Genomic DNA, 14,909 nt, shown 5'->3' on the forward strand with positions numbered 1-14,909 from the left:
GTGCTATGATAGTCTGGTATGACGTGGTTGAGAAAGATTACTGAAAGACGTATAAGATAAAAAACTACTTATAGGAAGTCCACTCAGTTAAATCATAGACAAACAATAGCATACGTAGATATCCCATGGTATAGGACGTTTATGTCGCAACTTTTACTGTTATCCCAAGCCGATAGTTCACGTAGTTCTTTCCCATGCTGCTGTGTGACGCTGGTAGTCTCTCATATTGTGCCGTTCATATACTCTCACCCCAAAAAACAGTAAAAATTGACAATAATCGACAGTATTCAGCTTGAGATAACAGTAAAAGTTGCGACATAAATTCCCTATACCATGGGATAACTACTTACACTATTGTTTCTCTATGGTTAAATATCATAGTATAGAATGCACCAGGCCTATTAAGTGCAGTCATAGATTGAATCCATACTTTAATACTTTTTACTTTTATATATTTAATACTTATAATATCATTTGTCTCTAGTGTTGTATAGATGGTGTATATTATTAGTAATTATGATAGATTAGGCCTATACATAGATCATTCATTTTTGTATGAATAAATAAATGCATAAATAGGATGAAATGCAGTATGAGGTGCAGTGAGTGGATAATGTTTGAGAACTTGGTGTTACTTAGTGGACATAGTTAGTGTGCTTACTGGAATTACCTGTGTGAAATCTGCTATGTTCACCTGCTTCTGGCATCTATGGTCATGGTAAGTTCCTAGATTATCTATAAACGTAGAATAGAAATCATCGTAATTTCAATGTTACTAGTTTCATTATTTGTGCTTTTATATGATTCAACAGGAATATGAATTAAACCTGGTTTTCACTAGTAGAGTTAGTGGTCGGATAACTGGCATACTAACTCTACTCTACTTACTTGTTCGAGTCACTGTTTTCCTTACAATTGGAAATAGTAGGTGAAGTGTGTTGTCTAGTGAACAGAACCAACCTTAAAATGTCAATGATAGTCTACTCTACTAGCTCGAAACTGTTTTCATTAGCATAGTAGTGGTAGAGTAGAGTGAGGAGCGGTGGTGGGGGAAGGCAACTGGTAGAGTGCTACCTACTCTACTCTACTAAAAACTAGTACCCTACCATGACTCTACATTACCGTGAATGTTTTTATTGGGAGAGTTCACAAGATAGTTTGTGCTTGCCCAGGGAGCTCTACCACTAACCCTACTAATGAAACCCAGGCTTAAAGATGAAAGCAAATGTTGACACTTTGCAGGTAGAAACACCAAACTTGGTCCCAAAATTCCTCTTTTTCTAGTTGGTGGCAAAAAAACTGGTCCCAAAGTTCCGGTCACCGATAAGGAATACTTTTTGACTATTATCTCAAACTTGATTTGAACACACTATTAAGCCAAATCACACAAATCGATTTTTCGCCACACTGCACAGAAAGCAGCTGTTTTCCAGCCCCTACGTAGATCTGAAAAACATTGTTTGCAGACGACTCTCGTCTGACGTCAGAACAGGTTTCTTTCCGGCCTAGGCCGGAAAGAGTACCCTTTCCAACCGCTAACATGGAACTAAGAAAGGTGATCAAAAAACAGCTGATCAAAAAACTTTTCATTATTTGTGTTCATTATTCAATAATTAAAACATTTATAATAATATCATCTTATTGTCATTTGAAAGAATAAAAAAGTATAAACTCAACCTCCCACATAATTGTACATCATCTTTTAGGTTATTTAAACAAATCAGAATAAAAATAAAAATACTTATACTTGGACAATTTCCTGATATTCAGATCACCTCAGATTTTCTAGAGCTATCACCTTCCACTTCTGCTCGGAAGTGCTTAGTAAACAACTATTCTCATATATATATATATAGAGAGAGAGAGAGAGAGAGAGAGAGAGCGAGAGAGAGTTTATTTTTGTGTTTTGCGAAAAATAGCGCTCGCACCACGGACAAAAATGTTTTTCCGGCTCTCAATCTTTTCTAGTCCTCGACCTACGGTCTCGGACTTGAAAACAGATTTCGAGCCGGAAAAATCTCATTTTCTGCTCTAGGTGCGAAATATGCTATTTGTTTGTACGATATTTTGCCGTCCTTATGAATTCTATCAGATTAATCGGAACTTGACAAACATCATCTGTTAATTTAAAAGTATTTATAAGTATGGAAAAAATCGTACAAACAAAAATCGATGTGTGTGTGTACGGGGCTTACTCTAAAATGCATGATAATCTTTTTACCATTCAAATGCATCGAACTTCATTGATAATGGAAGGAAGATCCGTCTCACATGGCTAGGTTTAGTTCATAAAAATATGAAGCAGTTGGACCTGAGAAATCAGACGACCCAGGATCGTTCCAACTGGAGACTCAGATCAAGGAGAGCCCACCCCAAAAAAATAAAAATAAATCAATTTATTTTCGATATTTACAATATATACAGAGCATGAAATTACTATAGTTACTGGAACAATGAGAAAAGGCAAGGAGGAAGAAGAAGCAGAGATTCAAATGCATCGAACCTGCATTCAAACACTCATATTCCAACATGTCACATGATTCAATAAAAAAATACAGCATAAATAAAAACAATGGGCCAGTCCACAGTTATTAAGTGAGCCATAGCAGAAGAATGCCTCACATGCTTGGAGAGCATAGTATGTAATTGTCAGAATATTACATTGTTGGACATATGCTTCACCTTGTGACATATGAAGAGACATGCTACGTGATTGGCTGGGGACTTGGGGCGTGTTCAGGCGGCTTAATTCGTTTTAAGTCGCAGTGCTTGAATGTCAAGTACCTGAGCTCAGTGATGACTTGACTATTAATAGCTGGTCTGTGTGACACCCTCCAACTCATTGAGCTGGACGACTCTGTCTAATGGGCTGGATGATTCACTCTAGAATTCCTCGTTTCTCAAGAATTCCTTTAATGATATGTGTGAAGAACAAGATGGAACAAAAGACATTCAACTTGTTCTTCATTTTTGAAGGGACGGATTCAAGGATCCAAAGGTTCAAAGAGCCTCACACGTCAACCGAAGCTTATATTAAAGTGCGTACAGATATACGCGCCGCGGTCATGAGCAATTCACTTTTAATCACTTTGTGAACATATTAGTGGTCTGAAAATTTTGCGAAGTGAAGAGCTACAATACTTAACCTATTTCGGACTATGTGTAACCATATCTAAATTGGGGAGAGGAATAGCACAAGGTTACCTTATTTTTCCTCTCCCTATCATTTATATGATGTATACTTATTATATCAATCAATAAAGAATAAAGAATAAAGAATCAGCTGATGCCTAGCTTTTTATAACTGTATCTAACCGTTTCTGTAAAAATACAGATATAGACAGCTGATTAAAAGTGAATTGCTCATGATCGCGACGCGTATATCTGTACGCACTTTAATAAAAGCTTCGGTTAACGTTTGAGGTTCTTTGAACCTTTGGATCCTTGAATCCGTACCTTCAAAAACATAAAAAAGCATGAAGAACAAGTTGAATACCTTTTGTGCCGATAGTTGTTCAATACAGTTCAGGTGAGACGTTGGGATACCAAGAAAATAGTGGTCTCAAAATAAAAAGCACGATTATAAAGATGAATTTCAATTATAATTTCAGTATTTTTTTCCAAAAGGCTATTCTGTAGACCGGAACAGGCAATCTTGATTATATCGTGGAAGACAGGAGTAGTAGTAGAAGCAGGATAAGCAGAAGAAGAAAACGAAGAAGAAGAAGAAGAAGACAAAAGAAGAAGAAGAAGAAGAAGAAGAAGAAGAAGAAGAAGAAGAAGAAGAAGAAGAAGAAGGAGAAGAAGAAAGGTGGAGAAGAAGAAGTAGAAGAAAGGTGGAAAAGAAGAAGAGGAGAAGGCAGAAGAAGGAGAAGAAGAAGAAAGAAAAAGAGTGTTTAGAAGTTGCCGTAGTCGAGTGGATTAGATGCTATAGATTCCATAATTCATAAAGATCCGGGTTCGAATCCCGGCCGTGAAATATATTTTTCGCCACACTGCACAGAAAGCAGCTGTATTCCAGTTCCTACGTAGATCTGAAAGACCTTGTTTGCAAACAACTCTCGTCTGACAGGTTTCTTTTCCGGTCTAGGCCAGAAAGTGTTCTCTTTCCAGCCACTTGGAAGTCCGTAGTTAATAAGTCATCTGCCAGATCGGGCGAGTGTCCACTTTCTTCATCAAAGTCGCCATGATTTCAGTTCGAGTTTCGAATCAAACTAATTCAGCATTCAACCATTTTTATTCAATTATTTATTGCTGATTAGCACATTCCAAATTTTCAAAAATGCTTGAAGCCCATGATATTCCAAGTGAAATTTTAAAAGAATCTGAAATCCTGACTGCAAATCTTCTACCACTAAAATCAAGAGATAGGAATGATAACAAGTATTCTTCATTTTGCATTCTTTATTTATTTTGTCAGCAATACCTGTAGTGTGGCGAAAAATATCGTTCGAACCACGGGCATAAATGTTTTTCCGGCACTCAATCTTTTCTAGTCCTTGGCCTACGGCCTCAGACTTGAAAACCGATTTCGAGCCGGAAAAATCCTATTTTCTGCTCTAGGTGCGAAATATACTATTTCTCGGGTCATTCTCGTATTTCAGATTGATACGTTAAGGCGACGGTCCCGGCTGCCTAAAAACAGTTGTAAAGTCATGTCAGAGGACATTGAAAATTGATGAGGTGCGACCTAAAAACTCTGACACCAAGCAGACTTGAGCCAGCCAAGTCACTTTATATTAATTTTATTAACAATGAATTAATATCAATTTCAGATATTCTGGGATAACTTGAGTTACAGTATCTGCTATAGAAGGCATTGTGGGGAAGAATCAGCTCCACTCCGCGACAAACAATACATTAATATATAAAAGGAAAGAAATGGCTTATACACGTACGGGATAGGAAAATTATGTTTGACGCATCATCACGTCTCAACTACTCAACTGATTAACTTTAAAATGGTTATAGGCCTATTCTCAATTCTTCAAGATTTCTTTACTTTATTAATACAATACAAAGTAATATCAATTTAAGTATCTGAAATATTATTACAATTTTTAGATCTCTCATTTTCACTGGCTTCATAACGTGAATATCACTCTAGGTCAACTGAGACTGGAATTCTAATAGAACAACAAAGTTGACAATACTGCAAGAGACATGAGCAGTGAGCACTGGCCCAGCGCAATATTAATCGCTGAAAGCAGAACAAAACAAAATGTTGATGATTTTTTCGCTTGTTTTCTGTCTCCCACTGAGTGGAATAGAGAATAGTGCTGCTGAAATTCTGACAGCTTGCCAAGATAGTGCGGTCACAAGAGAGAGGGTGTGGGAGAGAGATGGAAAGGGAATGGAAAACGAGGAGGAGGAGAAGGAGGAATGGGAGGAAGAGGAGATGTTAGTGCGGTTAGAGAGAGAGAGAGTATAAGAGAGGGAAGAGGGTAAAGGAGAGAGATTGAGAGGTAATGGAAAAGTAGGAGGAAGAGAAGAAGGAGAAGGATGAAGAGAGAGATGGGAAAAAGTAGGAAGAGATGGAAAATGTGGAAGAAGAGAATAAGAAGAGGGAGAAGATCACAAGATAATGTGAGGCCAAAAGAGATTTATTTATTTACATACAAAAGCTCACAGAATGAATCCATGAAGAGCCTTATTGACATCAACTAGTTTAGATACATAATATTTGATGCAAAATAAGAATGAAAAATAAAATAAAATTGTAAACACAATTTTTGAATACGGTACTAATAAGATGGGGTGTAAGAGAGCGATACAAAGGTAATGGAAAAGGAGGAGAGAGAGAAGAAGCAAGAAAAAGGAGGAATATGGAAAAGGACTGGAACATGAAGGATATGAGGAGAAAATGAAAGAGGCGAATGACGAAGAGAATGAGTAGAAGAGGGAGAGGAAGAAGAGAAGGAGATGGAAAATGACTGGAACGTAAAGGATGATGAGTAGCGAGGGTGTAGGAGAGTGATGGAAGGGAAGTTAAAAAAGGAGGAAGAGAAGAAGAAGCAGAAGAAAGTGCAGTCACAAGAGAGAGGATGTGGAAGAGAGATTGAAGGTAATGGAGAATGACTGGGGAGAGGTGGAAAAGAAGTTGAAGAAGGAGGAAGAGGAGGAATAGAAGGAAGAGTGGGAGAGACAAGAATATGAATGATGAACGGGGAAGGGTAAGAGAAGGAAGTGTAGGAGTAGGAGATGGAGAAGAAGGTGGTGGAGGAAAAGGGGAAGGAGAATAGAATGAGGAGAAGGAGAAATATCAGGGGAAGATTATAAGGACCAAGAGGTGGAGAAGAAGCAAAAGGATGAGAGGAGAGGAGGAGAGAAAGGAGAATCATGAAGGAGTGAGGAAGAGAAGGAAGGGTAGAAGAAGTTGTAGGGGAACGAGAAAAAGAAGAAGAAGATGAAGAAGAAGAAGATGAAGAAGAAGAAGATTATAGGACTGGAAAAGAAGGGTAAGAAGGAGGTGAAGATGAAAGAGGAGGAAGAATAGGAGATAGAGAAAGAGACAGGACAGGAGTAGTAGCTCAGTAGTAGTAGAAGTAGAAGGAGAAGAAGAGGAGGAAGAGGAGGATGAGGAAAAGCGAATGAGATGAAAAGGGAGCAGAGTGTGAGTTGGTTAATGTCGGTGGGCATGCTTGCTAACTTGTCACCAGTCACCACTACACAGAAATCGATTCAACAGTATTGCAGTAGTCAGTGTGGCAGAAACATTTCAATAACAGTTTTTGGTTGTCATCTCTCTTTAAATTTGGGATGCACAGATTAATGACAACATATTAATGAGCATTTCCGTTCAATAACTATATGATATTGTATAATTAGGAGATTGTTGGATTTTATTGAGCAACACCGCAAATATTGGATTTGAATAGTTCAGATGTATAGTAATCAAATACGTATTTATTCCCGTATATCTTCACTTTACTATATACGAATGTAGCCTATTACAGAAGAGAAAATTTTAAATTACGGTACTCCATATTATTGTTCTACTATAAAAGCTCCCTCTCTAAACAGGTCTTTGCATGTCTTTGCTCATGTCTTCACACATGTCTTCGACAATGATATCTCAATTTCATAGACCTTTGATACAGACTGGAGACGAAAAATCAATAAAGTTGTAAGATGTTATATCATCCATCACAGATTCCTATTACTTTAAATGAAAACCAGTGACGAAAAATCAATGAAAATAAAACTATCCATCAATATATCTCAGTCCTCCATATAAATTTATTCCAACCAGATATCACGTCTCTGGGAAGCACAGTAGAAATTGTAAGAGATACATGCATCACTGTGTGAGATTCCCATTTACAATTCAGGAATCGTGCCACATCTCTGAGTATATCGACTCTGCTAGTAAGGGATTCTGGCCATCAACTGATTTCCTTGGTGGGCCTTTTGTATCCATATCACACCCTGTTGTATCATTGGCCCACTTCTGTATCTTCCTAGCTGTAATGACCTACTTCTGTATCATTGGCCTATTTCTGTATCATTTCAAGTGTATTCTGTATCATCTCCTTCCACTAGCTGATCTCAAAGGTATCATTGACCTACTTCTGTATCATTTCATCCTTATTGTGTATCACCTCCCTCCACTAGCTAATCCCAGTTGTATCATTGGCCTACTTCTGTATCATTTCATCCTTATTGTGTATCACCTCCCATCACTAGCTAATCCCAGTTGTATCATTGGCCTACTTCTGTATCATTTCAAGGGTATTGTGTATCACCTCCCATCACTAGCTAATCCCAGATGTATCAATAAACTACTTCTGTATCATATCAAGGGTATTGTGTATCACCTCCTACCACTAGCTAATCCCAGATGTATCATTGACTCACTTCTGTATCTTCCCAGCTGTATCAATGATCTACTTCTGTATCATCATAACCCAGTATGGTGAGATTCACGTCATAAATTCTGTGGAAATAATAGAACAACAGGGTTATTTCTACGATGCATCGTTAAAGAGCTACGAGCCAAAAAAGAGTAAAAAAATTGGATGAAAACCTCTTATACTAGTAGTTCTGTGAACAGTAGACCTCACGCAGTATTCTCATCCACAAGTACCTGATTGAAACTATAGACCTTATGGAAATACAGCAATAGACTGGCTTCTCCACACATCTGTGTAATCACTTGTCAGCTGATTTATGATGAATAATTCTATAGTCTGATTTTCACTCTAATATTGGCGTATGAAGGAGGCTCCTTTTTCCTTTTATATTATCCTTGAAATGCAAAATTTCCAAAAACCTTGTGTATAAGTCGACGCGCAATTTAAAGAGGAACATACCTGTCAAATTTCATGATAATCTATTACCGCGTTTCGCCGTAAATGCGCAACATATAAACATTTAAACATTCAAGCATTTAAACATTAAGAGAAATGCCAAACCGTCGACTTGAATCCCAGACCTCACTTCGCTCGGTCAATAAACAATGTTAGACATTTAAGTGCGGATACCTTGAAAATTGTTTCAAATATCACTAATCTCCACTATACAAAAATTGTAGAAAATCTATCAAGCTTCATTTTTGATTGTTCAGTGATGTCGGTTGAACGCAATATATAAGAGTGTAAGCAAAAAAATAAATGAAAATGCAACTTTTAAACCACCCTCATTCCTTCAGAACAGGTGTAAGGTGTGGGGACTTTTGATACGTTTAACTTCTCACTACCCTAAACAGAACTGTGGGGTTAAAAATCGTCTTTCAAACTTTTCCTTCTGTACCATTTTTTGAGCATTCATTGCCTGGTGATATAAATCTCAAGACCGTTGAGGATAATGCTTCCTTATCAATAGGACTCAAAATCCAAATAGATTTGGTTCTTGAACAATCGCAGCGAGTTCTTACTGATGACTAGAGCCTCAAGTCGTTGTCCGTTTGTGGGTTTGTTTGTTCGACGATTACTTTCGATTGCTTTCATTAATCAACTTGAAATGTTCAATGTATAATGATACACAGATCGAGTTTCTTGACCAACCAAATTGACTCACTCCTTCGTCCTGTTAGAGGATATAACAGGATAGAATTGAAATTACATTGAAAATAATTTTAGTAATTCCTCACTACAAAATTGTGGAATCAGCTGTCAGCTGAATTATTAATTGCATGCAGTCAATAACGCAATAGACCCTGAAGTATTCCTATTCACTTTTTGTGTAGTTGAAAAGTTGTTATTGTGGTAATTATTCATATTGAATGAAAAAGAATAAGAAATTGACAAAAACCACAGATCTATTGATACTTAGAAAGACCGGTTTCGGTTTATCAGAGATTGACAATGGAGTAATAACCGAAACCGGTTTTTCTAAGTATCAATAGATCTGTGGTTTTTGTCAATTTCTTAGTCTTTTTCATTCAATATTCCTATTCATTTTCCGCTGCTTTCAACAAACCAGCTGACAGAATATCAACGGCATTTTGAGCGAGTTCTCCAGCCCGGGGGATCACTAGTGATATTCATTTTCAAGTTGATTCATCCACTGCTGAATGCACCTAGTCGTTTATTTTATTCATATATTTGGTACCACAGTACTAAAGTAAGTTTTGTATTGTTGACAATAATTTATTTGTATTATTTCTTAGATTTTTGTGATTTACAATTTTCTCTTTTATTTCTAGGCTGGATCCACCGGTAACCTCACCCCTAGCCAGCCCTGCTGTTATAACCATGGCATCAATCAAGAAGGTAAAATATAAGATTTTAAAAACAGGGAAAGAATGAAAATAGATTAGAATTATTGGAAGAATTCTATCGGTGGATGACAACGTTCAAAGGATGTTTGTACACACGCATATCAGAAAATCCATCCTACCTAGTTGCAAATGCATAACAACAGCGGAGATTACCAATTAGAAATATGTTCTCTGTGAGAAAATCAGATGCCAAATATTTGCGAGCTGGAATTTGTAGTGCTATCTGCACATTCCCTGTTTCCCTGTTGCGGATTACAAACGGATAAAATAGAATTTTCACTGTAGTCGTTGTGAGGGAATCCAATTTCGTTCAAACGGCTAATACACTCAATCCGTTCCACAGCTTCTTCTATCCACATTTTCTCTCTTTCTCCAACAAATTCCACTTTTCCTTTCCTCCTCCTCATCCTCCGGCTTCACCACCTCCTCCTCCTCCCACTCATCCTCATTCTCCTGCTTCACCACCTCCTCCTCTTCCTCATCCTCCTTCTCCTTCTCCTGCTTCACAATCATCTCCTCCTTCTCCTGCTTCACCATCTTCTCCATCTCCTCCTCCTCATCCTCCTCCTGCTCCACCTCTTTCACCTCCGCCTCCTCCTCCACCATCTACTCCTTCCCATCACCATCTACTCCTTCTATAATTCTTTACGTCACCCACTATTCCCCATTTCCATCATCCTCCATCCTCCTCGTCCTCCTCCTCCTCTTACTCATTCACCTTCTCTTCCTCCTCCTTCTGCTTCTCCTACTTCTCCACTACTCATCATTCTTCTCCACTTACTCCTCCTTCTCCTCTTCTATGTAACCGATTCTTTCCTTCTCAATTTATTTTTCTTCCCAGAGTTTCCTGGTATCTAACTCACACCCGGCGCTTTCCATAGTCCTCCTTCTCCTTCTTCAACTCCACCTCCACACCTTCTCCTCCTTCTTCTTCTTCCTCTTTTCCTCCTCCTCTTCCTCTTATTCCCATTGTGACCCACTCTCCTACTCATTTCCTTTTTGTTGTAAGAGTTTCCCAGTATCTAACTCACTCCAGGCACTTTTACTTGCAAACTTGTTCTGAAGAGCTTCCCTTATCCTTTCTTACTTTTTCATACTTAAATTTTCTTCTTTCACTTCTTCTAATTCTTCTTCTTCGTCTACTTTGTCTTAACCTACCCCTTCATCCCCTTCATCTTCTCCTTCTTCATCTTCTTCGTCTATTTTGTTTTCTCCTACTCCTTCTTCTTCTCCTTCTTTTTCTTCTTCTTCTTCTTTTTCTTCTTCTGCTTCTTTTATAGTCTTCTCTTAATCATCGGTTTCTTATATACTTTCACTTACACTTGCGACACATTGTCTCTTCAAATTCATTGCATCTATAGTGAGGTCCACGTTATAATGGCAGTGGAGAAAGATAAGAGAAGACTATAAAGGCTGATCCTCTGCCTTGCCACTGCCTTCTATAGTATAGAGGATAGCTGATACCGGTATATTTTGCAAAATTACTCAAAAATTTCCAATCTGTAGAGATTTGAGTGAAATATTTTTGTTTTTAATCAGTTTTTAAATATCAAAATTCAAAATTTTCAGTTTAGTCATTAGTTTTGAAGTGGAAATTGGACTTTTTGAAGTGAAAGTGAAATCTTAACCTTATTCTTTTTTGAAACTTTTATTTGTAAAAATTTGGGAGAAGACAGTTTTGGGCTATGCCTGTTGTCTTCTCCCAATCATATTATATTTATTATAATTATGATGTGTAATGCCAATGGAATAAATGAATAGATATCTGATGTAATATTGAAAATTGTCTATTCTTGTTACAAATATTATCAATTATACAAGTTATAATACAGGATGAGTTATTCACTGAAACATGAAATCTTCCCTCCACTCTAGGATCAGAAAAATCACCCTCTTTAAATGCATATAACTCAAGTAAATATATCTCTCAATTAATAAATAATACATTATTATAATTGAGATTAAATATTTTGGCAGTTAATTGAATTTCCACATTGTCCGAAAACGGTCTGGCAACGTCGCAGTGCTAGAAAAGGATAGCGTCATCTGCTTTGTCGATTGATGGACAAGGATAGCAACACCAATGCTAATCAAATACTGCCATTATAACGTGGACCTCACTATAGAAGCAGGTTTTCCAATACCTTTCTTCTTCCACTTGGAAAGAATTCAGCCTCTCAAAAAAGATGAAGATTGAGATGTAGATGGAAGTTTCATTCTGTTATCATCTATATCTTAAATTGCAGAGGGTCTCATTTTCCGAGAGAGGTTACAATGGAAACTCGGAAAATGAAAACTCTCCGAGAAGATGAAAAGTTCCCTGTCTGTACAAAAGGTAGTCGTAAAGGCCTACTCTTATAGAGATTCATTTCTCTTGTGAGAAAATTCAACAAATATCAAGATTTAGATTCTATGCTGTTGTGAAGATTATGTTGTGGTATAGTGAGGTCCACGTTATAATGGCAGTGTTTGATTAGCAATAGTATTGCTATCCTTGTCTATCATTCAACAAAGCTGATAACGCTATCTCTTTCTCGCTTTGCTTAGTTGCCAGATCGTCTTTTAACAATGTAGAATCGATAATTAATTAACAAAATATTTTATCTTTATTATGAAAATTAATTATGAAATTATTTAAAAAATATAATTTCTTGCTTAATTAAATATAGTAATTGGTTGTTTTAAACATGAATGAACAGTTAGGGCCGGCTTCCGAGCTCGGGATTTGGCTAAGTTCTAGACTTTAAACAGCTGGAGTAAGAAAATTGGCTTTCCAAAACGGGGCGTAGTCGCAGTCATTGTCATAGTCACGTTTGAATTAAATTTCAAAAAACTAGCAAATTAAACACAAAATAAAATAAAGAGAAAATAGTGTGAAGTTTCAGCTTTTTTTAATTATTTAGCAATGTCCAATTTTAATCAAGGAAAAACGTTTCCAATTATAGAACTGAGAAAATAAAAACTGCAACTACTGTTATAAAAACTTAATGTTACATCAATAAACCTGTATCAGCTACCGTCTATAAAATGCATTGACAAGATGGAGTTTCGGCAACGTTGTTCTCCTATCTTTCTTCACTGCCATTATAACGTGGACCTCACTCCATACGTATTGATTGGAACTACTAACTACTTGATATTGTCAAAACCACTAATTTATTTTACACAATTTGAGATACTTTAGTTCCCGTTATCAAACGATTATCAATGTCTAGTAAACTGAAATCTTTTACATTGAACAACAGAATATACAGTGTGGATAAAGCCCTATACGATTGGCCTTCAGCTGTTGACCAATGGGGGTTGAGCTCTACTGTCATTGGCCGAGACTAGACTCGCCCAAGTAGTTCAAATTCAGTGATAGAACCAAATAAAATAGATGAGTGAGTATGGTTTTCAAATTAACTATTATCGATATAAAAGGATTCACAGCTATTAGATACTAGAATCTGAGTGCCGTCATAGAAACATTAGAGAAATCTTCGAGTAAAAATTCGACTGAGTCATTGTCAATATTGTAGAACCGTTCCATAATTGAATAAAAGCACACATTATGTTGTCAGATTCTACACTGTTTTATTTGGTACACGACCATGGTTTCATGACCATGACCATCAACGAATAAAAATGTGTAGAATTTGACAACATATGTGTGTTTTTATTCAAATCTTCGAGTATTCCAAATATGGTCATGAGTACCGTGAAACATCAGTGAATGTAATTTATCTGTAACTAGCCGTCAGGCTCGCTTCGCTCGCCATATCCGTCTAGCCAGGGGGCTCCGCCCCCTGGACCCCTCGACTGGATCGTCCAAGAATGAGATCAGCAGGCTCGCTTCGCTCGCCTGCATTTTTCATTTGAGCATTTTTATCATATGTTAGAAAAATCCAGTCGGGGGTCCAGACTAAACGTCTGGCTAAACGGATATGGCGAGCGAAGCGAGCCTGACGGTTAGTAATATAATATTCCCAGGATTGAAGTAGCAGTGCCCAATCAATCTTTCCGCGATAAATGCATTTAAATCTTCAACTTGGTGCCAACCTAACAAAGTCAACTCAACTTAATGCCAACCTGACATAATTATTAATTTAGTTGCCAGTTAACAACTGTTTCGAAGAGGTACTCTATCTAGATTATAGTTCTATAGTAACATATGATATGGAAATTTCAATTATAATTAAGAGATTGGGAGAAGAAGAATATACATGCTAAAAGACGAACTTTAAACCCTTAAAAACAACCCTTAGAGTTAAAATATTGCCAAAAGATTTCTTAGTGCGCCTCTAAAGGGCCAACTGAACATACCTACCAAATTTGAACGTTTTTGGTCCGGTAGATTTTTAGTTATGCGAGTGAGTGAGTGAGTGAGTGAGTGAGTGAGTGAGTGAGTGCCATTTCGCTTTTATATACAGGGTGTTTCAGAAGTAGTGTCGAGAATTTTAGGGTATTGTACCTGGATGCTAGGAGACTACAAATGTCATATTTGAAGTGTCCAAAACTCAGCGGTTATCCTTATAGCTGCCATTTTGTTTTTTTCACTTAAAAATTTTTATCTCAAGAACGAAATGTTGTATTGATCTGAAATTTGGCATGAATATTTATGCTATAAAGACTCAACTATAAAAAATAAAAAAAAAGTTTTTCGTTGAAATTTTTCAAAATGGCGGCCATTTTAAATTTTTGATGGCGAATATCTCGAAAACCGTCCATTTTACAGAAAATTTACAAGAAACAAAACAGTTAGCAAATTTTTTCACGATTCCAATGATACCTAATTTATTAAGATTGGTCGAAGAATAACAGAGAAATTAATTTTTTTCGTACTGCATGCATGACCACTTTTCACCATTTAAAGATCAATATTAATTTTTTAATTCCAGATGTATTTAAGATGAAGCTTTGAAACTCGGTATGGCTCCATATGGGCAAACAGATGATTTTACAATGGTTTTCAGATGATAATGTTTGTCTTGTAAAAGTATTGTTGTTTCATTAAAAGTAAAGAACCAGATGTAGTGCTTCCTATTTCTTAGTCTCACGTTTCCTAGGTCTTATTTCTATCTTAAATTTCCAGTTTCAATATTTTCTTACGTTGCTTCTACACAAATATTTAATTATTGTAATGGAATTTAGTTCGCTGGAGTACACCGATATTCACTTCATGTATGGAGCAGCTCTTGGCAATGCG

General features: G+C 36.8%; 1 protein-coding gene across 7 annotated transcripts in view; it reads left to right on the plus strand.

Moving 5' to 3' along the window:
- LOC111059440 overlaps positions 1-14,909 on the plus strand; it is a 233,925-nt gene that overhangs the window by 97,244 nt on the left and 121,772 nt on the right. For 5 of the 7 annotated variants that reach the window (XR_005572588.1, XM_039438619.1, XM_039438620.1 and 2 more), the window contains exons 1-2: positions 485-718; positions 9,647-9,713. Coding sequence is in view for 6 of the 7 variants with exons in the window: in XM_039438619.1 (XP_039294553.1) it covers positions 687-718; positions 9,647-9,713 (99 nt within the window). In the remaining variant the exon portion in view is untranslated. Of the gene's footprint in view, positions 1-484; positions 719-9,646; positions 9,714-14,909 lie in introns of those variants that run through there. The other 2 variants (XM_039438622.1, XM_039438623.1) reach the window with 1 other exon arrangement.

Source organism: Nilaparvata lugens, chromosome 12, assembly GCF_014356525.2.
Source record: "Nilaparvata lugens isolate BPH chromosome 12, ASM1435652v1, whole genome shotgun sequence".
In the NCBI taxonomy this organism is placed as follows: Eukaryota; Metazoa; Arthropoda; class Insecta; order Hemiptera; family Delphacidae; genus Nilaparvata; species Nilaparvata lugens.